Genomic DNA, 25,686 nt, shown 5'->3' on the forward strand with positions numbered 1-25,686 from the left:
TCCTATGTGGCAATAATATCTAGATCCCTCCTCCTCTCAGTGCAAATCAATGGAGTGAGATGGCCTTTGGCTTCATTTTTCATCTTTAATATTGATTGCTGTTCTGCTTTAGAGTGCACTGTCAGTCCAATTATGAAGAATTTAATTGATTTTTCCTCACAAGCTGCATTAGATTGGATTGGTTTATGCAAAGCAGATCAAACAGAAGTACTCCCTGGACTGCCTTCTATGTGTAAAATACAGCTCTAATGAGCAGGAGCTCCCTGACACTTTCTACATCTCACCCCGTTCTCCCCCTGTTGCTCCCTCTCAGCAAAAAAATGACACACGTTTGAACATGCACACGCACACCCGCACACACACACACACACACACGAAACAATCCAATGTTTCAATCCAACGCTGCAGTAATTATTATAAGAAGACATTTTCATGATTCCAGCAGTACTACATGGATAACCATCTTCGGTAGCCTGTAATTGCTAAGAATGATCGTGTTCAACAGAATGGATATCTGCACTGTTGTATTTTTCCCCCAGAAAGACAGTTGAAACTTAGGAAAAGAGTTGATAATTCATACAATTATATGTAATGAATAAAGGTAGCTGTCTCTTGATTTGAAAATTCCACAATGACCTTTACGGGAAGCCTCCTCTCATGAAATATACATGACCCTGAACACAATATGTCAGACAGCTAGACAAGGCTAATTAGCTGCAGGTAAATTCTGAAGGTCTTGCTCTCTTTCTCTTTCTCTCGCTCTCTTTCTCTTCCACAAACACACAACCTTTTTCAAAGCGATTGGTTTTTCTGCACCAAGTGATACTGACTCACAGGTCTGGGACTTTTGATTTAAACACCTTTTACAGTTGCATTGGTTGGTTACTAATAAATCTTTGGGGGTCTTAGATCTTTACTTAAGACCCCCCCTGAGGAAGCATAATTCTGAAAAATTCAAGCAAACTGAGCGGTAACAGAAAAATGTTTCAATCTTGTCAAAGGTCTTGGTTACAAAATAAAAATTCTGATCATTAAAGAAAGCCCTTGGGAAGAAATAATTCCAAACATAAACCCCATAAATCCATGAAATGCCACTTTTACAAGTAACTAATCAAACAAGATGTAGCTTGTGAATGAATGAGAGCAAGAGGTGCTAGGAGGTACCTCACTGGACAGGGCAAGACGAGCTGTTTCCCCTTGTTTCTAGTCTTTATGCAAAGCTGAGCGAACAGACTGCTGGTGTTTGCTTCATATTTGAAAGATGGACAGGAAAGGCTATTTATTTGAATTCAGAGATTTTCCTGCTGAGCTGAAGAGTTTTAGCAACCTTGTAACTCTGAAAATAATTGGAACTAGTGCTAATACTACAAATATTTTTAGTAGTACTACATAGACACAATTAGATACTCCTACAGTAGCCAGCAGTATAAACATCACTTCATTTCCCATTTAATTAAATATGCTGGAGGACAGTAAACTGAAGGTATGTGTTAGTGTGGTTGTTTGTTTAGTTGCCATAGAGCAGTGGAAATGTGTTGTCTTATTGTAGTCTATCGCTTGTCTCTTCACTTAAATCTCTACTTTGAGATTCCTGGAGGCTGCTATTGGAGCTAACACCCTTCCTATTTGCACCTTTGCACAGCCTGCGAGTGTGATTGTGTGTGTGTGTGTGTGTGTGTGTGAGGGAAAGAGTGAGACGGAGATGGCGCTGTCTTCTGTGTATCTGGGTGCCCCCTTGCTGAGCTGTCATCACTCCCTGGCACCGGGTACACAGCACAGCTGCAGGGGGACCACTCTGCAGGAAACCTTCGTTTCCATCTGTCTCCAATTCACAGTGGCACCTATTTAGAGCAGCTCAGCGGCTGTGCATGCCACGAGCCACAAGAGAGGTTAGAGGCTGGTTTTTAGGGGGGGGGTCAAGAGAGGGCATCAACAGATCACATGCATGAGTTTAGGGCAGTAAGATAAGTTATATGTCACATAGGTGTAAAAAAACAAACAAAAAAAAAAACAAAAACAAAAATTAATTTCTGATGCAACTGGTTTGTCATTTGATTTCTTTTTCAAGAGGGGCACGAAAGAAAGAAGCGTTCATGAAACTGACAAAGTAAAAGCAACCCACACGCATGTGTTCATACTTTTCTGCAGTCAAACAGCCAGTTGTGTGCAAGAAAACAAATAAAAACGTTCCGAGTAACAGTTTTAAACATTCTTTGTGCTGAAATTATACCATCAGTTTAATCTTTGACAGATAACCGACTAGTCCATCAGTGCACACGCTACACAGAGAGAACTTTAATGAGTTCATAGAAAAAACTATGGCGCTGTACATTGCAAGTTTTAATATTCTTTTTTACCAATGTGATGTTTAAAAATGAATGAACAGGTTTTAGGCTTTTAATGGGCTTTAAAAACACTCTCACATGCCATGATTTGTAAAATATATTTTAAACAGTATCACCAGTAACCATTATCAGTCCGTATCTGTTTAATATCACTGTGAGCACATATAATAGCATCTGTGTGTGTGTGTGTGTGCGTGCGCGTGACTATGTGTGTCCATATACATGTGTGTACACATTGTGTTTTCCCGAGCTTGTGTCTGCGTCTGTGCAAGTATGAGAATGGGCTTAATTTAGCAGGTGTGCTTTGACAGTTCTTGAATGAGCGCCAAGTCCGCTGTACGAAGGATAAGAAAGAGGAGGCACTCAGTGTGCATCTGTGTGGAGCTCGACTGTGACAGATGGGGACGGTTTAACTTATAGAGTTCTGTTAAGATCTGGAGGTTTTCTGACGCTGTCTGTGCCAAACAGGTGTGTATTCTAAAAACACCACAGAGAGAAAAGGTGAACAAGCCTTGACTGACTTATTTGTCTCATAGCGGTGTTTCTCCTGATGTAAGGAGGTTGCCAGTGTGTATTCTGTGTTTTTCCTTCTTTATGTGGGTCGGAATTTGTTGCACTTACTCTCTAAGGAAGATGCACTACCCGGGAGTGCTTCTATTCATCCTGTCACACTGTGGGCAAATGGAAACAAATACAAACTCCAGTCACATCCATATTTATGGTGAAGTCTCCCACATACTGTTGTTGAAGCTTACAAAGAGACTAGTTAAGTGAGGCCTTAGCTAACTTATATTTCCACTTTATTACTGAAACTGTCAGTTCTGGGAACCTCAACATGATCCAAACAGAAGCATAATGAAGAGTTTTAGTTTCATGTGTGGAAGCAGCTGTTAGAATAACATTGTAATCTTATTGTAGTGTACGAGACAATAGCTTCAGTATTTTGAGATGTGAATTGGATTTAGTCTATTTAGGTAACAGTGGGTAAGCATTTATGATTTCAACTGAACGTCAATAATCTTCACAGTTATAGAAGATACTCTCAGCTTCTAGTCATTCCATAATTCACAGGTGTTTTCTGAAGTTCCTATGGCCCGTGAATGTGCACAGTACACTCACTTCAGGTGTTACTTGCAAAAACCTTTCCGAACCTTTAAATGTTCAACAACGCTGGAGTATGTGTTGGCTCTAAGTGCTGTTATGATGGCTGCAGAGTTGAAAAGTTCAGCCGGTTAGGGGTGGCCAGGTGTCTCACAGGCAGGCAAGACACTCCACCATATGGCGGCTTCTCGCCACCAGACGCCAGCCATCCCAACCGCTGACTTTCACATGCTTTCCTTTTTCTGTACAAGGTGAAAAGTTGCTCTTGTCTAAAGCCTCACCAACATGCTGGAAGAAAAGGAGAGAAACTTCAGCAACTGTCAACATTAGGAAAATGTGCTGGTATGACAACAAGACAATTAATAACCTGGCTAGAAAACAAGAAAGACAGATTTGATGCATTTTCTCTGGATTTCTGATATACCAACAAACTTGCAGATTATTTTGCTTCTCTCCTGCATGCTGATTGGAGTTTTAAAGAGGTAATGAAGTCCTGGTGTGTCCTCCTGCTGGGCTTGTATTTGGCGAGGGGTGCCTGTGTGTCGCTGATAGAGGGATCTCTTTGACACGGCTGCTCTGGCCCGCCGCATCTGGGAGCCAGTAGCAGCAGCCGCTGGGGGGAGATAAGGCAAGGCTAGCCGGTCGCCTGTAACACACGTTTTGCCCCCCTCTGCCCTGTTCTCCTCTCCTGCCCTGCTCTTCTCTCCACCCTTCCTCCCCCCCCGTCATCCCCCTGACCTTATCTCAGGGGAGAAGGCACCACTGGGTCGCTACTGTGATAGCACCTGCCAGAACCAGAGCTGGCCTCTGGTGATTATGGGAGAATCATTATCTCTCTCTCCCCAAAAACTCATTTTATACCTGCCAACATCTGAGGGGAGGGGGGCAAAGGACCAAAGGCTTCTATAACAGGTAACGCAGAGAAAACTGTGTGTGTGTGCACAGAAAAACAGCATTTCTTCCATGTGGGATTTGAATTTGATGTAAACATTACACGTATATGATGGCTGATCATCTCTTCAATCTGTTACTGCATTACATTTATGGACATAAGCATGGTTTATAAAGGGATGACATCATCATCATGAAGTTGATAAAAAGTTCTTCAGCTCAATGCCACGTAGGATAGAAGCGAAAGGTGTATGTTAGTATTTGGACAGAAGGGACATGTCTCTGTCAGTACCGTAGGAGGACAGGATTGTCCTTGTACCTACTCGTTCGCATTTATCTTTGAAGTCACATTAGATAATTCCAGTGGGCCTTCCCAGGGGCTATGTTTCCAAGATAAGGAATATATGCTACCATCTGATTGGCTGAAAAAGAAGGTGCTTGAAGGCTTGTGTCACGTGGAAATTTGATATTTGAAATATCAACTGTCAGTCACAGAAGAGGCCAGAGCTGATCAGCGTGTTGACAACAGTAAGTCAGCTGTCAGCTCCACAGACTGCAAACATGGGGAGATTTTAGTCTTTAAGATGATTCACTCTATTTCCTTTATTGCCTGTTCTGCACAGAGCACATGACATAATTTAGCTTATATAATGACATGATTTGTACACAGATATCAAACCTTATGCCACCAAAGAGTGAAGTAACATCAGGAACTTCATCACCATCCTAATATCCTAGTATCTAATAGGTTGGAAACCAACTTGCCAGTGGCCAAGTTAATTCAAAATGAAAATCTGATAACTACCTAATGTCACAAGCCTAAAGATTATAAACGGATTACTTAAACATGTTAGCTTGTGTTAACTAGCAAGATAACTCTGGTTTCTGCCATCTGTAGGCTAGAAGTCAGGTTGCTAGCAGAGTAAAAATTTAATGGGTGGACATATCAAAATAGGATTTATATTAATGACTTATTTTGTATACAGGAAATATGGCAGCAGGCTTATGAGGAAACAGTAGCATCTTCAGTTGAGGTTCTAATTATAATAATGTTTAAAAGTTAGCAGAATTGGACTTTTTTTATTTTGACAAATCCTTGTTGGTTCACATTTTCTGGTCACATTTGGTTAAAACTTTTCATTGTCAATGCAAGTATGAACTTAATATTTGACCCCTTTTCTGAGAACTAATGTCTGCCTGTGTGTTTCGAAACCTGTACTCTCCACCTGCCCCTCCACCTGTTATATTCTCAGTTCATGCCCTGCAATATGTTTTCATTTTCATTTTTCATTTTGAAACTATAGTTTCAAAGCTCGTCCACTTTATCCAGAAGGTGGCTAATTTTAATCAGTTGCTTTGATAATTCAGATTTTTTTAAAATTGATTTCACTGTTATTAGGCTTTGTATCGCTTTTAATATAAAATGCAAATACTTTCATATGAATGCGCAAATGTTGGAAAACTCGTAGGTTTACCACAGAAAATGAGAAAATGAGAAAGCACCTAAATTTCCTGTTGCATGTATACACTGCAGGTTTCTAAAAAAATCCTTTTTTTCTCTTTCTATCTCCGACTCTCTGTCCCCCACACCCAAAGACAGAAAGCAACACAAGTTTCTCTCACTTCCCCTCTGCTGATGACCATATGCTTGTTGGTTTCAGCAGGGCGCTTGGCACATCTGTGTGCTCACATCCCCTCTCACTTCTCTCATCAGCACACTTCTTGATGCAACAAAAATATGCGGTGATGTGTGTGTGTGTGTGTGTGTGTGTGTGTGTGTAAAGCAGTGAGGCATATTATTCGCTCAGGCCACTTGGTTTAGGTTAGGGGTTAATGAGTCCTGTGGGGGGTCAGAGGTCAAGAAGGCGATGGCTACAACGTTGCTAGAGTTTCACGAGAGTCCCGTTCAGCTGTCTGAGCTTTGTGAAGTTTACTTTGGCATCTTCGAGTCTAAATGTGAGACAGGAGTGTTTCAGCATATGTCTTTTCCCAGAACTCAGTCCTGTGTGCTTTTTCCCACTGAAGAGGTGACTGCTTAGTGTCGTCCCCAAGGTTCAGTGTATTCACATCTGTCTATACTTTAGAGATGCATTCAGGCAGAAAATAAAACATTTGTATTGGTAAAGTACTAATTCTTTGTTTCATCTGAACAACTTTCAAAGAGGAGATCTTTGTTTTTCTGGAAGGCATGAATGAGAAGTAAAGGTGGAGTTGGTGAGAGGAGCTGACTGAGTCGAAAAAGGGTGCGGATTTCTTGTAAAAAGATCAGTGGTAATTGTGTTTGGAGGTCATTTTTGTTAGATTGCAGAAGCACTGTTTTGAGTGTTAACATTGGCATTATACTTTTCCTGAACTCAAAAACACTTATTTTTATTAAATTTATTTTTATTATTTATTTAATTGCATACGTTATTATTGCTTAATCTTCACACAGCCCAGGGAGAATTAATAGCTTATAGCTTTTTATTATGGCTTTTTTAACAGCTTTACACTTCCAAACAGCTTTGATTAGCTTGGTCTGTATGTTAGCTTACATACAGAGTGAAAAGTTGTGCCCTGGCATTTACATCATGTAAAACTTCAGATAGCTATTCTCAAAGCTTCAACAATCTATCTGTTTAACACAGAAGATCTGAAGCGGCCAAAGCGGTCAGTGAATACCGGAGTTAGATTTGTCATGTAGCCGCAACAAGGCACCAATGGGAACAGTGCAACAGGGACTTTTTCAATCAGAATCAGGGCAATCCCAGGAAAATTCAAAATTCTCCTTAAAATTTTAGCACACAAAGTGTAATGCAAGAGCACCTATTAGAGAAATACATTGTCTGTGTGCATGCATTGTATATGAGTACTAAATAAAGAGAAAAGATGGAATTCAGTTTAAAATATTGTGGGTCCAAGTAAGTACATGGTCACATCAGCAGTTGTGACTGAAAAAGTTTGTATCAACGTCAGTTAATTTTCTTGGAACTGTTGTGGTTGACTTTTGCTTAATTGATGAACTTAATGACATTCTATTATCATCACCATCACCTTTCATTGCAAGGTTTTCAAGATATACAACAAGGACTGTACTTGCTGTTGCACTTTACTGTGAAATATTATGCACATAAAAATTCAAAAGAAAGAAAATGAAAATGCATGCTAGCAAAGAAGAACTGTTCACTTTGTGACAACATGGTAGAAAAAGCCCAAAGTTAGAGCAATTAGTGCTGGGTAAGACAACTCACACATACACAGACCTTAAGGATGAGCACATGGATGCACAAGAGTCATTATGGCCACCAAGCAAGGTGCACAGAAGCAAAGGATCCTGGGAAGGAGGGGGTTGGGGGTAAATTAGAACGGAGGATGCAAGGAGGGCTGCTGGCAAGGATGACTGCTGGCCACAGACACAGCTGGTTCCTGACAGAGGAAGCCCAGACGGAGGCCCAGGTCCTGCTGCCTGCTGCTGTCTGCTGCTATCACAGCAGCCAGCACTGCTGCCTGGCCTCCCCAGGGACTGCAGCCCTGCAACACTTAGAAACACACACACGCGCACACACACACACACACTGTAACATATTAACACACACTTCTCTTTTGAGCTGCAGTGGCAGGCAGGGCAGGAGGAGTGTTCAGATGAGAGCACAGCCCCTTAGCCAGAGCCACGAGACAAGCTGACCTGACACTGAAGTACACACACTCTCACACACACTCTGCTGGAAAGGAATGAAGAGACATCAAGAGAACCAGATGAATGGAAAACAAGAAAGAAAGGAAGACGTGTACATAAGCTGTGGCAAGTATCTCTAAAGGAGACAGCAAAAGGGACTTCTAGCTGAAAACTGTTACTCATAGATATTAACACACAACTGTCGGACGACTTCCTAATGCAGAGGTGTTCAGACACAAAGCATAGCAAAAACACCAGAGGAATCCAGGAATAATACGACAAGGATCAAAGTCTTTGATGGGAAGGTGAAAGGAAGAAGAGGAAACCTCTGACTGTTTCTTGCTTTTTTTCTGTTTGAAGTTTTAACTACTTCCAAGCCCTTGTCCTTACATGACAGCTCAGTGGGCCATACAATGATCTACTGGATCCTCCAAGGCTAAATATTATGAGGATAAACAAAAATGCAGAGTCTGAAAGACATATGGAAGAGAAGGTCGAGCAGGAAAGCCTTCTAGCAGTTCGGAGCTCATAGAGATTTGTCATGTATTTGTCTTTGCTACACTGCTTGGACTTGGATATATAGTGTTTTATAATAACTGTGTAACCTAACCTTGAAGCCCCTCACCCCACCAAAAATTTGGATATCTTGAGATCTTTGCAGTGGTGACCTGACAGTACGAACATGTCTGCTGAGGTCCACCTGGAGCACCAGAAGACGGCTGACCTGAGAGCTGGGATTTCTTCGGCGCCAGTGCTTGCTCCACGTATCCCCACAGTCACATTGATCAGCCACAGAGAGCTGAGGGATAAACACACTACCCACAGGCTCCCGCCCGGAAGCCTTGTTCCAAACCTGGCAGCCAGCAGCCACTACAGATGTAGTGAAGGTAGGAGCTTGTCATCCTAAAGGACCTGTTTCATGAAATCTTTTGGCATCTTTTGTTAGTGATGAGTGATGGAGGGTCCCGCAGCTGTCAGGTCTGCTCATTAAGTTGGAGTGATTGACGGATAATCAGTTTGTGTTGACTTAGCGCCACATGCTGTAAGGGCAATATGAGGTTTCTTCATCTTGCTAGTAGTCCTGTTATTTGATGACTGAAACAAGGGTTTCAAGGTTAGAATGACATCAGGTGTATACTACATATAAGCGTGACTGTTATACGTAGTAGATTTGTTCCTCAGTGCATTTAGCCATTTCCTTCATTTTGGCCTGTTATATAGAACAAGTTCACTTCAGAGATTCAACCAAATCATGAATCAGGATTAAATTGGCCACTGCAATTTAACTCAACAGCATCCTCTTATTGTAAAGTAATGCGGCATTCACAGAAGCTGTCAAGCACAAATCATTAGTGTTAACAAGCCCACTGGAACGCATTTGTCCTGTGGCACTTGAAAGGAAAAGGAAGGAGTTTGTTTTGTTTTTTTTTTTCTTTTCAGAGCATTAGGTGGGTGGTGTTGGTGTATGTGCGGGGGTGTCTTCCTCTGGGCTTCCCCATACAGCTGCAGGGAACAGAACTAGATTCTGGAGTTTCACTGCTCAGCTTCGATGGCTTCATGACACACATGCAGGTCATGAGGGTGCATCACAATGAACGACAGAGGGAAAACTGCAGACAGATGAGGGATACTTGAAAGACACCCAGGAAAAAAGGAAGAGAGGGGGAAAAAAATGTAATTGATTCTTAAAGTGCTGAAAACACTAAAGTAGTGCCTTTAGGTAAAAATGAAAACCTTCACTTAAATCAGCAAAGGGTTTGAGGAGAAAGAGAGATGCATTAAGAATCAGACATTAAAGGCCCAATTTTATAGACTCTAAATATGTAGAAACTGTAAGCCAGAGCAAGGACTAATACCCAACGGAGTGAATTACCTGCAGCGCCTGCCGTCTCTTGGCAGTAATGAGCTTTGTGAACGTCGCAGCGATAAGGCCTCTATAATTAGGCTTAGTCATAAGCATCCCCCCTGTAATTCTGTGATAAAAACCCAGTAGAACTCTGGTGTCGGTGTTCAAACCTATTCGTCTCTCTCTCTCTCTCACACACACACACACACAAAAACACATTCGGAGAAAATCAAAATGTGAACAGCTCTTTGTCTCATGTAGCTTACCTGATCTGTCTATATGTGTACATGTGTGGGGTGGGGGTTTGTATAGTCCAGCAGTATGTTCAGACTGTATGGAGAAGCAGCAGTAGTAATGCGTGTGTTCGTGCGTGTGCATGTGTGTGAGGTGTTGTGAGCTGCAGCATAGGCTTCCTGTGAGGGAGCAGATGTCGCAGAGCTCAGGCACAGCTGCGACGGGCGATAACCACGGTGGCAAGAATATGTCGGCACGCTGGCTCTTCTCCCTGGGTCTTATCAGCCTCACACAGCATACAGACAGACAGACGCGCGCGCACACACACACACACACACTTATATAGACACTCGACAATAAGGAACTGCCACCCAGCACTAGCACACCCTCACAGCAGTCCCAGATAGAACGAGGAAGGCAATGAGAGATGGAGAGAGGAAGAAAAGGAGCAAGGACTAAATCAAGGGACTTTGAGGGAGAAGGTGCAGCGAATCCCTAACAAAGCCTTGGCTCATGTCTGCTGTATCATGGACTTCATAATTTTGTGCCAATCCTAATCCTCTATAGCTATGAATAGGCTATTCCTTACAGTTTTCTCTCACAAAAAGAGATAACTTTTATATAACTGTTTAAGTACATAACTTGGTCACTTTCCCTATCTTGACATCCAGGTCTCAAAAGACCTGAATTAGTCTGACTTTATGATCAAAGCAATTTTGATAAAAGTATTACTACATTTATTTACAACCACACTATAGATACAAAATCCTAATATCACTGATCTGTTGGTGGTGGTGGTGGTGGTGGGGGGGGGGTTATTGATGATGATGATGGAAGAAAAGGAAGAAAAACTGAGTAAATAAGGAAGGAAAAATAAAGTGAGGGAAATGTGTGGGAGGGGAGGCAAGGTGGTGATGAGAGGTGAGAAAGAGAGAGAGAGAGAAGTTACCCTCTCTATTTCCTCAGCACTGGCTTTGTGGTTTCTATGAGGAACAGATGTTCACAACTTGATACAGTGCCTCATCCCCCTCTTCTCACTATCTCCAGTGCCAGCACCACCAACTGTCTGCACACACACGCAAACACGCACACAAGCACACACACACTTACTGTCTCTTGGGAAAGACAGTCATAAATAGCAGTGACTTTCTCATACGAATGTATGGGAGCGTATTCACCTGCATGCCGAGGATTTTTTTTTTTTTTTTTTTTTTACTGTCCGTTTCCTTCAGCCCACAGGGTGCATATCCTGGTCTTGAGTCAACATTTGATATAATCAGGTGTCACTTCCTCTGTCAGTTTGAACTTCTGTTGGTCAGCTGTGCCTCTGCGCTCTTCGTTCTTGCTTAGCCTGGCAGTCTGGTCAAATAAAACTCACAGATGTGTGCAATTACTGTACCTGTACGCAAGCAGAAGTTAAAGTCCATGTATGAGTCATCCTGAAATCATGCTGCAGATAAAATAAAAAGCCTTTTTGCTAATAGGACTATAAATGTCTATGTATAACACAGGATTTTTAGTAAAATTTTGCTGCAACTAAACCAAATTTTTCATGTTTTAAAAGATGGGCAAATGCCTGCCACAGTGTTTTACTTGGCCCAAAAAATAAAGCCAGTAAGCATATTAAATAATGAACACAAGTGAAATATGATTTAGATTTTGCAGAGGGCCATAGTTTTTTATTTGCAAAATAAACTAAAATAAAATAAACAAACTGCATTAAAAAAAACTGAATAGTGCATTTAACAGAGAAAACAGTCTGACAGTAATGCAATGTTTTGTAACCTTATTTGTGTTGCTCTAATGGCAGAAACAACACTGGAAGCCAAGTACTTCAAAGGACAATATGTTGTCCAAAGAGCTTGGATTGAATTTTGAATTCCCATCATGTCTGGATGATTCAAACAACTGACACTTTGCTGCTCGATTGCAAACAAAATGTCAGGGGGTCTATGGGTGCAATTTGTAAAAGCAGCATTCTACTGTACGTGCTTGAGTGGGTGGGTCAATGATCCGTTACACCACGTCGTATTACAGCAAGACTCTCTGTCTCATCCTCTTTCATAACATTATGGAGTGGCTTGGGGACAAGCACACATTAAAGATGTTAGCACACAAAGTGAGAGAACAACATCCTCTTCAGCTCGTTATCAGAGGAGCAGTGTTTAAATTACAAAACCCATACTGAGGGAGGATGCATATGACTCAAAGGGAAATTTCTCAACACAAAAGCAATCACTTGTATCAGCTTTTCAATCAGCACAACACAGCTCAGTTGCTTTGTTTGCTTTTTTGATTGAGCGAGATGTACTCTTTCCCCTTTCATGAGTGTCTGGAACCTACACTTGACACTTTAATGGTGACTAACATAAGGCTGTGGTCTGCTGAAGGTGCACAAGAGAAGACAGAAGAGTGCAGGAGTACAAAGGGTCTACTTTTCCTTTCAGTCAGCTCAGGACCTTATCTCATTTAAACACAAGTCTGTGACTGCCTCTATAGGAAAGGATTTACAACATGTGAGTGGTGGAAATGCTGCAAACCCCTTTCTTTCTCTCATGCGTTTACTCTGACACACACTGAAATAGTCATTTCCATGCTAGCACACTAACCAAACCTGGTTCTTCTATCTCAGTGAGTTCTCAACTATCCAGGAGATGCTGTCAACAGTAACAGCGTCCAGGGCAGGGTGGTGGTGTGTTTGTGAGGTGCCAGAAACATAAAGGAGTGAAAGCAAGAGGAGACAAAGCTGTCTTCGTCATTAATGCCATCAAAGGGACTTCCAGTTGCAATATTATGGCACAGAGAGTCCATCGAGGCGAGTTCGCGCCGGGTTTGTGTGTTTCATTGTGCAGTTTATCAGGACGGCCACATGGAGTGTCAGAGCTAACCCAGTGACCGCTCAACAAAAGGCCAAATTAAGAGGAGTGAGAGCCTGTCGTACAGGGAGGCTGACAGGTTGACTGACGCCGTTCCAGAGGAGAATAGCATCCTGTCAATCTTGGAGCTGTCACCTTGACAGGAATCCTTTCTTTGGATGCAACCCCCATTGCCAACCTTTCTGTCACTCAAGGCCACACACACACACACACACACACACGCACACACACACCTCTTCCCTGTTCGGTATTCTACACAGGAAACAAAAAAGCCACCTACAGAAATATACTAAGGAGACACACACACACGGATGCATGCAAACAGACACACACACACACACACACACACACACACACTGCTGCAGGTGTATAGAGCCACCTAGGGCCATTCTCTGAAAGAGAAAAATATAGAGAGAGTGAGTTTCATAAACACTCCATCCATCTCCTTGACAACTGTACATCCACCTTGGTACACCACACACACTGCCTCAGAAAGACCCAGCTAGTAATGGCATGTGCATCTGTTTATGTGTGTAATGCTGTTGTGTTTCAGTGTGTGTGTGTGTGTGTGTGTGTGTGTGTTTGACCGTGCTTACAGCAGCAGCTTTGACGTAAAAGATACTGTGTGTTGGAACAAAAACACTGGCACACCTTAGGTTATCTGAAGGTATTTCTCCTCATGGGCCACACAGGCGAACTGTTTTGTTCCAATCAAAGAGCACCAGGGCTTCCCCGTGCATGCTTGTTCACATTATTTAATCAGTGCTGGAGTGTTATTCAAAAGCTCCTCCTGGCTCCGTGTGAAGGCAGCATTTGTGGGCTGACAAGGCTGGTGAGACTGGAGTTAGGGCAGAGCAGCTGTCTGTGTGTACTTTACAAGCTGGTTCTGTTTGTTCTGTGGACACAGGAGGGGTCAGGAGGGTGTCAGCTTTGTCTTCTGTCCACCTCCATGACTCTGTGTGTGTGTGTGTGTGTGTGTGTGTCTGTGTGTGTGGGCGTGAGTGTGTGTCTACCAGAGGGGGGGAGAGAGAGAGAGAGAGAGAGGGCAGGTGAGTGGGGGCAAAGGGACTAGCAGACCAGTGTGGACAGGTGGAGGATTCTCACTGTAGTGATACCAGATGTACCTGTCCCCCCCACCCCAAAAAAGTCTGACCAAGAGAAAATCAATTTGCAACCGTTTTGCTTTCTGTTTTGAAATTCCATTTGCCGCTTTCTCTGTTTTGTGAGGTTTTGGACTGTTGGCCAGGCAAAGTTGACAATTTGAAGAGGTCCTCTTACATCTGTATAACTATTTCCTAACTTTTCATAAACTGAATGATTAATTTACTAATCGAGGAAATAATGAATTGATTAACCATTAAATAACATAATTGCCATCTGCAGCCTAATTTGTAGTCCTTTTGTAGTCGCTATAAAAAGGATAAAAGGTTGAGACAGTCAAATGTGTAGCATTAACAAAATGGAACATTAATTACTATACACTACAACTATATTCCATTAATTCATCTGAATTTTTTGACTCACACTGGCACATGTACAGTGGTGTCAGTCCACCCAGCTGACTATTTCCTGTATGACAACACAAAGAGAACCGCACATATTTTACAAGATATGCAGTATTTACCGGTGTGTGTTCACATCGCATTCATTCAGCTCTCAGCTGTTCTTCTATATTTTTTTTTCAAGCGTTAAATAAAGTAAATAAAGTCTGCAGTCTTGTGGACTTAATTCTGCTTTCCTTGTTGTCCTCCTGTTGTCCTGATATGAGGAAACAGCGGCCCCCACGGGCAGACAGCGGATTTCACTCAGCTCGTATTGCTTTTTTGATTTGAACGCTTTATTTTTTGGGGGGGTTATCTAAAACGATCACACGGGGTGTTTTAAAAGCACACTTTGCAAGCCATACCTGCACCTGATATTTATTATTCACGTCATTTTTCAGTGCGTTTGCATAGTGAAAATGTAGATGAATTGACAAGAACAAACCACTGATTAAATCCAACATGCAGAACTCCTAATCTAGTGCACTCTAAATAGGCCCCATTGGCATAATCTGAAATTTTTTTTGCAGCAGTATCAATTTGGATGTTCCTCAATTTAGAGAGGATTCCTGCACGATAGCTGCCAGCTCTTACTTCTGATGGTACCCGGGAGAGAGAGAGAGAGAGAGAGAGAGAGAGGGAGGGAGAGGGAGGGAGAGAGAGAGAGAGAGAGAGAGAGAGAGAGGGAGGGAGGGAGGTTAGGAGCTCCAGATGGTGTTTAAACGCAGACAGAAGGCTACAGCCAGGACACAGAGAGAGGAGGAGGAGGAGAGAGCCGCGGTTACTGCGTGCAGTGGGCCCGTTTGCTCCACTCATCAGTGAAGATACACACATACAACACAAGTATTGAAAAGCCAGAAATTGTGAATCGCCAGAAGAGAAAGCTTAAAATATGCCCAGCTGACTGTGATTTCCTTGGGGGAGAAGTGAATCTTTTCTAGCACCATCTGATCGCTGGTCGGCGGAGGATCGGCGCGTCGGAGGAGGAGGAGGAGAAGGAGGAGGAGGAGAAGAGGCAGAAGAAGAAGAAAAGAAGAAGAAGCAGGACCATACAGAGAAACGTGGTGGCTGAGGAGCAGACTGTCCACGGGCTGTCAAAGAAACTGTTTTTTTAAAAAAACTGAAAAAGAGACGAATCTGTCGCACCGGATGTGTGCGGACTTGTTCCTCACACCACGGACTGTGGCTAAAGTGTGAACTAAAGAAGAGGGGTTTAAAGTTATCACAGGAGGAATAACAGACGCACCCTGCAGACGAGAGGATCCGCATCTTGATCGTTTGCGTTTTTGTTTTTTTTTTTTTTGTTGTTGTTTTTTACGTGGGAGACGCACGGATTTGTGAACAGAAACAAAACAGAAACCGCTGAATAGTTTTGTCTGTTTAAAGCAGAACTGAAAGGGCTGCGATTAAGCAACGTTTTTGCAGTTGAAACGGTATTATTTTTGTTTTTTGTTGTTGTTTTTCTTCCTTCTGTCCGGGATGGTTAAAATGAGCGGATTTACATGACTGGGACAAGTTGTGATTTGATTGCTTAAAAAGAAAGAAAGAAAGAAAGAAAGAAAAAACACTGCAAAACCAAAGACATCGGTGTTCTTCTGGACCCAAGAGCCCTGGCTTTATTTTGTCTTCCCTTTTTTGAGAAGGGAAATACCTCATAATTTATTAAACCTGGAAAGTCAAGACCCCTCTTGAACTCCCAAAGGAAAGTTAAACATTTTTTTCTTGTGTTAGACTGTGGCTTCTGCCTCTTTTTCCTCTCGATATTTTCAAAAATCACAACAAAAAAAAAAAAAAGGGAAAGGAAACACCTGAGTAGTTTTCCCCACTTTATTTAGCAAAGGCTTTACCGTTTCTTTTATCCAAATAATGAGGATTGAGACGATATAAAACCTGTTGTAGAAACTACTCTGTGGATTATCACCACTACAATTACCTCAGCTTGACCTCGACCTTCACAAAGTAAGTACGACCTGCCAACTCGACTGTATTGTTATTGGTGTGAATTGTTTTTAAGGGGTTTGAAAGAGCATAGAGTCGGTTTTGGTAAAAGTCCCTTCCGGGAACTTTTGTTGAAAGGGAATATTGTTTCATATTTAAATGCTTTTACTGCTGAAATATCTCGAGTTTAAACCCTCCCCTTTCGGTCGAAACGATATTTTTCAGTTCTGTCAGAGCGGCGTGTTTATGTGAAGGTGAAGACCAATCAGGCTACTGTTTTTTTAAATCCTTAAATAAATAAAAAAAATCATCTGTTTTTCTTAAATTCACTTAAATTCCATCCCATTAATCTGTCTTCACAGGGTTTGGGATATTAAAATATAAAGAAAACAACTCGTTTTCTGCAAGTGAAATAACAGATTTCTTATCATTTGATTGTTGTTCGTGATATAAAAGATGTGGTGACACATGCTGACTTATTCTGCCATATTAAGGCTTGTTAAAAACTCTAAAAGTGACTGTAATATTATTATTATGATGACTGTTGTTATTACCAGGTATACAGTCATTTCATTCCATTTACCTTTTTGTCTTTACTTTATAGTATAGTGAAGGAAATGTGTTGAGAGAGCCGAGGTGGGGAGAGAGAGAGAGAGAGAGCGAGCTGAGAGTCTGTGCTGCACATCAAAGTGATGCTGAGACAAAGTGATGACACAAAATCTTTGGTCTCTCTGAACTTGGTGTCCACCTGGACTGGACGGAGGTGATGGGTGTGAAGGGATAAATTTACACGTTTGCCCTGGAATAAGCTCCACCGTGCCTCAAAGTGTCCCTCCTCTTGTCTCCACTACCCTGTTGATGATACTTTAGCGCATCACCAGAAATAAGAGACTTGATGGCCTGTCCTTTCTGCTTTAGTGCAGGGTTGTTTGTAAAAATGTTGTGATGCCAACTTGTGGATTAAAGTTGGAGGCAGAGCAAGTGTTTAACAGGAATCCTACTGCAACCGAAGGAAATTAACCCAACTGAAAGTGAATGCGAAAGCCGTAATCGCGTTGGGCAATTTATTGCCGCCTTTGACACTGTGGGGACACTCCCTGAGAAGAAAGATGTCCAGCCAAAGGTTTCTACCCCCGCTTGAACAGCCTCAGCAGCGCACTCTCCTGCCTGTGAGTGCAACAGTAAAACACTCGGGCCATTTTCTCTGCAGGACACAGCCCTGTATAATTGGCCCTGGTAAATATCATCTGAATAATTGAACAGTTGATAATAGTCTTGAACAATGGATGGGAGGTTGCAGAGGTGAAACCGCAGTGCAGACACCCTGCCTCACCGCACATTATACCTCCATCACCTCCAAGTGAGCATCTCTGCCTCTCTCTCCTTTCCAGTGCTGGCCACCCCATCGCTCAGCTGGGCCGGGCCAGCCGCCTGCTAAGGCAGATGTCCCCACTTCATCATTGAGTAGCTCTCTTAAAAGGCAGGCCATTCATCATGACCCCAGCCTGCTGAGTACCCATCTACCACAGGTGCATGTTTCCTTCTGTTTTATATACAGGAGGAAACATACCACAAGACTTTAAACAGAAAGAAAGTGCACCTGTTTTAGTCCAAAGAAAAAGCATCAGGCAAAGCCACAAGCCAAGAGTCAGTTTTAACTCTGTTATTTAATGACAAATAGAAGAAATGTGTTGTTTTACTTCCCTTTACTTCACAATGGCTTTTTTGTCTTCTTGTTTTAGTGGTCTTTTGTTGATTGCTGCAATCGCAGGCACATAATGACTTATGTTTTGCTATTGACCTATCAAAGACACAATATTTTCTGTACTCTTGCAAATGCCAGTATTTGCTGGGCGGTTTGTCAGTGAGTTCACATATCAGGCGTTCAAGAGAAAAAATTCAGGCGATGGTGAATCTTTGAGCATCTCAGTCTAACAGTGACTTGATACTGCAGGATCTGGGTAGTGTGTTGCTGTTTACTGTATGAGCGTGTGGGCTCATTCGGCCTGCTTTGTGTGTGGTAATTATTGTAATTTAAATGCAGGCAGTGCAGGTGAAACTGGCTGTCTCCTAATTAATGAGTGGAGCAGATGGCCTCGGGTGGGCGGGAGCTGCGAGCACGCAGCGAGCCGGTCAGGTGGTCAGCACAACACAGACACCTGGGCCATCACTGACAAGCCAAGCCGAGCGGCTAACACAAGCCAAAGACATCAGGCCTGTGTGTGTGTGTGTGGGCTTTCCTGTGTCTGTATCGGCGACTCTCACTGAAAGCCATCAGGCAGATATGTACAGTGTTTTATGTGATATCTTGTGAAAAGAAGAGGTATGTACTCGAGACCAGTCATCATATGGTGGTCTTGAATTCTAATAAAGAGGTTTAAGAGGTAAAACAAAACAGAAAAGAGAAAAAGAGAAACAGTAGAAAAGAGCTTGAAGAGCTTCTCCTTCTTCTTCTTCTCTTCTCCCCTCTTCTTCTTGTTCTCTTTCTTCTTTCTGTCCAGTCTCACATCCCTGCCAATTCATTACAAACTACTCAATGGAACCTGACCCCCAAGTTGGAAGCCATTGCTTTAGAGCATATTATTTTCCGTCAGAGTGTTTCTAAGCTCCTGCAATAACAAAGAGTTACACAGCGTGTGTGTGGTCTATTTATTTCTATGTTTGTATATGAGTGACTTGGTCCTAAATAGAGCCTCTGTGTATATATTAGATTAAGTAGTGAGCCTAATTGCCCCCTCTAATAAGGCTCTGCTCTTATATAAACAGTACACCAAATGACTCAAAACATGGTGATTTGTGTGTAAAGTTCATATTTGTGCCTTTTGACATTTGTGTTGTTTCTGGGCTACAAATTGTGTATTTATTTGTGTCACTCAAGAACAGTGGACTATTTCTCTTGGATTCGCCAGTTGTGGGCAGTCGCATGGATTTGCTTCTGGGGTGAGAACATTTGCCTCCGATAGACAAAGATAGTTTCAGTGTGAGAGGGGAAACTAGACTCGCTGTTTAATTTGTGTTGTGGAGAGAAATAGCTACAGAGGGAAGACAACTGCGTAAACTGGAAGCTATAATTGCTGGTAAGGTAATGCAATTGTTTTTACCATTGCTACCGTGAGATGTGTGTGTGTGTGTGTGTTTATGAAAGAAGCAAAAAAATGGCGTAAAAATAACTTAGGATGGGTTTCAACAATGAGACAGTGAAGTGTTGTGGACAGTTAGGAGGGTTATTGACTTTTGCCAGTTGTTCTTTAGTATTTCTGTGTCCAGGATGACAAATTAACATCAGCCGGTCGCAGCATGTACGCTCACAGCCGAAACATTGTGTATGTACTACACAGTTGATGTGCGTTTAATGAAATCAGTGTGTAAATGCGAGTGATTTAAGATGTGATGAAGTGACTTTCTCAGCTTTGCATCTCTGTGGTTTCACTGCTGTTTATCCTCATACACAACAGGAAAGACCAGTGTGGTTCTGAACACCTCCTCCTCCTCTGTCCTCTGTCCCGTGTGTGTGTGTGTGTGTGTGTGTTGGTCTGCTCTGCCCTGGTCTGTTCCACATGTGTTTGACATTACTGTGACAAGGCTGCCCAGCCTCTCGGGGGAGATGGAGAATGTCAGAGACTAGAGCGGAGAAGCGAACAGCTTCCCAACATCTGATAGAATGAGAAACACATTCACTGGATGGTTGGTGTGCTGACGCCACAGCGTGGGAGCAGAGCAGAGGGTGGGTGCCGAGTAAAACCCGAAATGTGTGTGTGAATTTGCACTCTTTCTTTCTTTCTTTTGCTTGCTCCATTTCCTACATATGCACATATCCAGTCAGATTCCCAAGAAAAACATGTAGTTACTCACAACACACACACACAGACACATACACATATACACATCATTGCTTGTTAATCACACTGTCACACTGTTTTGCATCCATTTGAATTATCAGGTGTATTTTCTTGCAAGTTACCATGCATGCAGAGCGAGTGAAGTCCTCCTTATCTTTGCCATCTATGGCTGAGCATTCCTGAAAAGTATTTGTTGAATTGATTCCTCATTTTACTGAAATTACTTCAACATATACGGCACTGACAAATTGCGCACTCAATTACGCATTTCAAAAGGAAAGCACATTTGCACTCAACAGAAATGCTCAATCATAAATGCTGTTGTAAACAAATGTCGCTCCACTGATGAATTCACATGTACTGTACTGTTGCTGAATTACTCTCAGCTACAACCAAGATAAAAAAGACTTCCCCCTCCTCCCTTCCACCTCTTGTGCCCAAATTCACCTCCTGTGCTCCCTCCTCGCCTTTTACTTCCTCGCCCACTGACCTCTGACCCTCGTTTGACCCTCTCCTTTTCCTTGTCCCATTCTCCCCGCAGCACCCTCTCACCTCCCATCCTCTCTGCTTCACGGTAGGAAATGTGTTCAGATCAGAGTCAGACTCAGGAAACAGCTGGGCTAATCTACAGTAGTGCTGAGCCCTGTTTTAATCAGGCCAAATGGACAGGACAACAGAGAAAATGGGAAGTTCATATCGCCGCCGCTACCTGATATAATGAATCCCTCCCTTTCCTTCTGCCCCACGCTGAGGCCAGTATCACAGGCAAGGACTAAACAAGCACAAAGGAACACAGAATGAAGTTATTAAGGCCTCCGCTCCAAAGCAGACCTCTCTGGACGTCTGAGGAAGTGCTGCAACGGAGAAGCAAGCATGCAGAGATTGGGAAGGAAGGCACGTCTCTCACATTTGCTCTTGCGTACTATAGCATTTGTGAAATTAAAAAAAAAAAAAGAAAAAGAAAAAAAAAAAGCTGTTATCTCCTGGAAACAGATCCTGTACCACACAGATGGTTCCGTCTCTCTTCAAATGGGAGGCTGAGCCATTGAGTGCCGTTGTGTTACCAGTTAGTTGTACAGACCTTAATCTTGGCTCCAGCCTTCCTTCCTCTGCCTCTCTGTCTGTCTGTCTCTCTTGCTCTCTCTGCACACGTACAACTCCAGCAATTCAGATAAAAGTATTGCTTGTGTAAAGTGCTAATTTCACTAGGAAATGGACATTTTAGTTTCTCAGAGGTGTTATTGATGTGTCAAAGCGCAGTGGTCACTTTGAGGAGCGAGTTATCGCCTGACATTTAAAGTCACCTGGAGTCTCAGCAGGGTGCGCAGGCTGCGTTTGAAGGTTTCCACTCCGTCTTTCAAGTGCTACCTCAGAGAGATCATCCCATTAGTGATGTGCTCTGACCTCTTTGAGTTATCATTTATGGAGAGGTTCCTACATACATCTGCAGACTTGCAGGGGTAAACAGGAGTGTTGAGATTGTGGTTGAGACCATTGACTTACATTTTACGGGACCACCTTGTAAAAATTGTCGTGTCAATCACAGGCGTGTCATGGATGTCCTGATCACATTAACAATGCATTTCAAAATTAGGCAAATGCAGCACTATTCCTACCAGCAGACATTTTTTAAGGACTGTGGTAAAGTTAGAAAAAAACAGCTTTCATTTTTTTGTAGCCCCTGACATGACAAAACCTCATCGTACAAACAAATATGTATCACGATATTAAAGCTAAAGATGAGCAAGGATCAACTGGCCCCATCAAACACACCATTAATCCAGCATTAATCTTTCAGAAAAACAAAAACACATCTTGTTCGTTCCATTTCTACGTCAGCCTTAGTTTTCCTTGCCTTTCAAATTATAGAACTGTCACTAATTACCTTTCTAATTAGCAATAATTTTAATGCAGTAAGCTTATGCATGAATAAAAATGATCATACTCAGACTTATTCTAACAGACTTTCTCCAGCTTCTTAGGATTCACAGTTCCATCATAGTAGGGGCACGGTTTGCTGTCCACATGATGGAGGGTCATCCTAATTTGCCAATTAGCTCCCATAATCAGCCTGTTATTTGCACCACAGTCACTCTCTTTCTTCACCCGCATGCTCTGTTTTCGTGATGGCGTCCTGTAGTCGGCTGGTATCCCAGAGGAGTAGCTGCTATTTATTTTAGCAGCTTCCAGCATGAGCTGGCTGTAGGCTAAATGCAGAAACTGTCAAAGCTTCTCTCTAACCTGTCACATGAATGCGCCCCCCCCCTTCTGACACATTCTGTTTGCCGGTGGTTTGTGTGTGCATGTGTGTATGTGTGAAACCTATGGGGTCCTGCAGGATAATACAGAACACCCTACCCATGCCTGGCTAATGTCAGGAGCTATTGTTACTGTGCCTGTGGGACAAATGAAGAGGCATGAGAGCGCTGGCAGGCTGGGGAGCAGGCTACAGACAGTTTTGTCAGTGTTGACAGCTCCACAGTGACAGAGCAGACATTTAACACTGAATGAAATGAAATACATGACATCAAGCAGGAGAATGACTAATCTGCTGTTTGTTTTCCTATCTTAGCTGTAAGTGACAGCTCAGTGTCAGGATTGCACAAAGCGTAAGAGTGAGAGACACGGGGAGAAAAATAGACAGCCACACACACGTAAAGAGTCTGAGTTTATGAAGAGGAAAGACATAGATGCTGCAGTTCTGTGTGTGTGTGTGTGTGTGTGTGTTTGTTGCCAGGGTCAAATCTAAGTCTTTTGTGCTCCATAAATCAGCAGGCAGCGGCGGTGACGTAAGAACAAACAGAGCTGCTCTCTGCTGCAGCTGGCTGGAAAGAGGGAGAAACAGGAGAGAGGAATACAGAGAGGGAAAGAGAGAGCAGGACAGCAGCTGTCAGGCCTCCATCGCACACCTGTCACACAGGAAGTGAGCGCCGGCCACTGTTTCCTGGATACACCTCCTCAAACACTGCTCCTGGAAGAAATGGAGGGAGGACATCTGCTGCGAGGGAGAGACAGACGGGTGGCCTGTCAGATAAACTCAAAAGATCAAGAGATGCACACATTTGCTAAAGAATGAAGAATAAATGCCAGATAACATGAGGTGAAAACAAATAGAGACGTTCTCATGCTTGTGTTGCCTTTCTCATATCGGCCGCCTTGTGGTCCTACTTGCATGTGTGTGCGTTCAGTCAAGAGGATGTTTGTGTTATTGCAGAGCTCTATGACAGACAGGTCACTCTGTTGAGACTCCAGCCTAACTCTCCCACAGATGCAACAAGCCTACATGGCCTAAACTTAACAGTGGGACATTCCCACGCTTGCTCCTCTCACCCATCCCCCTTCCCTCCTATGACCAATATGAACTAATCCAGATGTACTGTAGCTGCTCACAGATGTATGCACAACTCTTTACACACACACACACCCCCGCCTTTCTCCCCTGCACTTTTTCTCCTCCTCTCTACTTTCCTGGGCCTGTCTCATCTCTCCGTTCACAGTCCCTGCCTCCATGGCTTACTGATCGTAACAGGAAATGATATCACTCGGTGCTACAGAGCTGCTGATGAGGCACTTGGAGCTATTGTCTCCTGTTTTGCTTCTCCTCCCAGCCTCCAGAGCCACTCTGTTGTGGCTGCCTTTGGTAGAAATCCTCCTCTTTGTTTGTCAGGCTTGTCAGGCTGGGTCCTCAGGAGGCCCCCCTTGCCCTATTCCCAGGCTGCCCTTCATGCTTCCTGTATGCAATTAACAGAGTAATTAAAAGCCTGATGAGCTAATTGGTGCTGGGTGAGGCTGCAGGTGTTTGGTTGGGGAGCTTATTTATGTAAGTGCACTCAATGTGCACATCCTCTGACAGAGGGACAGGCAGTTTATTTCTTTTTATTGCTATTTAAGTATATGTGTTTATGACTTGTTGATGGTTTTGGTTATTGAGTAAAACAGTCAATGCTAGACACTCAAGACAGTCAAAGGTAGTAATTCCCCTTGACCCAATGTGATAACTTAATGAGACTTAATGGTTTTAATACTAGAGTTCTTCTACCTGACCTGAAACCAGATACTTTGGCAGGGCCTGCTGTGTTCAGGTCAGTTAGTAGAACTCTCAATCCAGACTGGGTTTAATTATTTATAAATCATGTTCTGTAAGAAATTCCGACTCTCTTATTGTCCTGATCACACATCAACATCTCAGGTTTAGTGATACCGGTCGGCTTTAGTCAGGTCAGATCTAAAAAACACAGGCAAAGTTTTAGTCTTTTCTAGAACTTTATTTTATACTGGTATGTGAACAGTGCTCTGCATATTAAAATGCATTATGTCATGTCTGATGCAGCCTGCTAACTGTGCTTATCTGAAAGAGGAATGACGAAAGTCTGATCTGATGTTGAAACGTGGCAGCCCGAGGCTGAGCTCTCAGCTGGCAAAATTAGGCGCACGGCTGACAGGACGGGGAAAAGAAGATGTAGATGAGAGGGAACAAAGGAGAATTATCATGCAGAGCAAAGGCTACACGTAAATCCCTCTCTCTGCTCGTGTCTGTCTGCCTTTCTGTCTCTCTGACCCATTCCCAGATGTGTGCACAGTCACCTCCTCATTTAGCCATGTATGTGTGTCTCTCTCTCTCTCTCTCTCTTTCTTGTCTCCTACTTCCTCCCCTGTATCCCTCCCCCTCTGTGGCAGCTGTGCTGGTGATGGCTGTGTGCCCATGGTGCAAGCTGGCTGTGGGGTCCCAGGTGGCACACATGACAGTTATTGATGTTCAGGTGTTCTACTCCTCTCTCACAGAGACCCCGGAGCCACACACACACACACACAGATAAAGACACACGCAGAAGCACAATACACATGCAAACACTCCAATGTAGTTCACATACATGCACAGAAAATGTGTACATGCAAGTAGCCGTGTACTTGCGCAATTATGCATATAAACTCTGTGTTACTCTATTGCTGCTGAAGGCAGTGCATTCAACACAGAAACAAGCACAACAGAGAGTTTGTGCATATACTGTAGCTACCAGGCAGTCTAGTGAACAACAGTTTTCAATGTGAGAGGAAAACAAGAAGCTAGTCATTGTGAAAATATATGTAGTTGTATTTGTGACCATTTTGTGTGTGTGTGTGTGTACAGATGTGGTGGGATAGCTAGCACTGGTACTGGTGCCCGGTGCAGTCCTAACACACTCCAGATGTGTCTGGCTAGCCAGGGAGTTGTTCTTGGCACAGCCACCTCGGCCGAATGTCACAAATACTTTCCTTTATTTAGGAATGGCTCTGGGTTAGTGGTTGGAGAGAAAGAAAGAGGCGAGGATGGATGGATCGCAGGGGGGGAGGACAGAGGGAGCGAAAAGAGGAGAGGTAGATGAAAAGAGCAAAAAAGTGATCAGCAGTTGGGGGTTGGGGGGGGGGGGGGGTAGGACAGA

The 25,686-nt window shown here is 43.1% G+C and overlaps 1 protein-coding gene across 9 annotated transcripts in view; it reads left to right on the forward strand.

The window, feature by feature from the left end:
• Window positions 1-4,251: 4,251 nt before the first annotated feature.
• The window catches only part of cbfa2t3 (CBFA2/RUNX1 partner transcriptional co-repressor 3), a 44,935-nt gene continuing 23,500 nt past the window's right edge, over window positions 4,252-25,686 (forward strand). For 2 of the 9 annotated variants that reach the window (XM_046389759.1, XM_046389742.1), the window contains exon 1: window positions 7,693-8,879. In XM_046389759.1, the coding sequence (XP_046245715.1) occupies window positions 8,675-8,879 (205 nt within the window). In that variant the 5' untranslated portion in view covers window positions 7,693-8,674. Of the gene's footprint in view, window positions 4,359-7,690; window positions 8,880-15,178; window positions 16,449-25,686 lie in introns of those variants that run through there. The other 7 variants (XM_046389731.1, XM_046389767.1, XM_046389786.1 and 4 more) reach the window with 6 other exon arrangements.

Source organism: Scatophagus argus, chromosome 1 (genome assembly GCF_020382885.2).
Source record: "Scatophagus argus isolate fScaArg1 chromosome 1, fScaArg1.pri, whole genome shotgun sequence".
In the NCBI taxonomy this organism is placed as follows: Eukaryota; Metazoa; Chordata; class Actinopteri; family Scatophagidae; genus Scatophagus; species Scatophagus argus.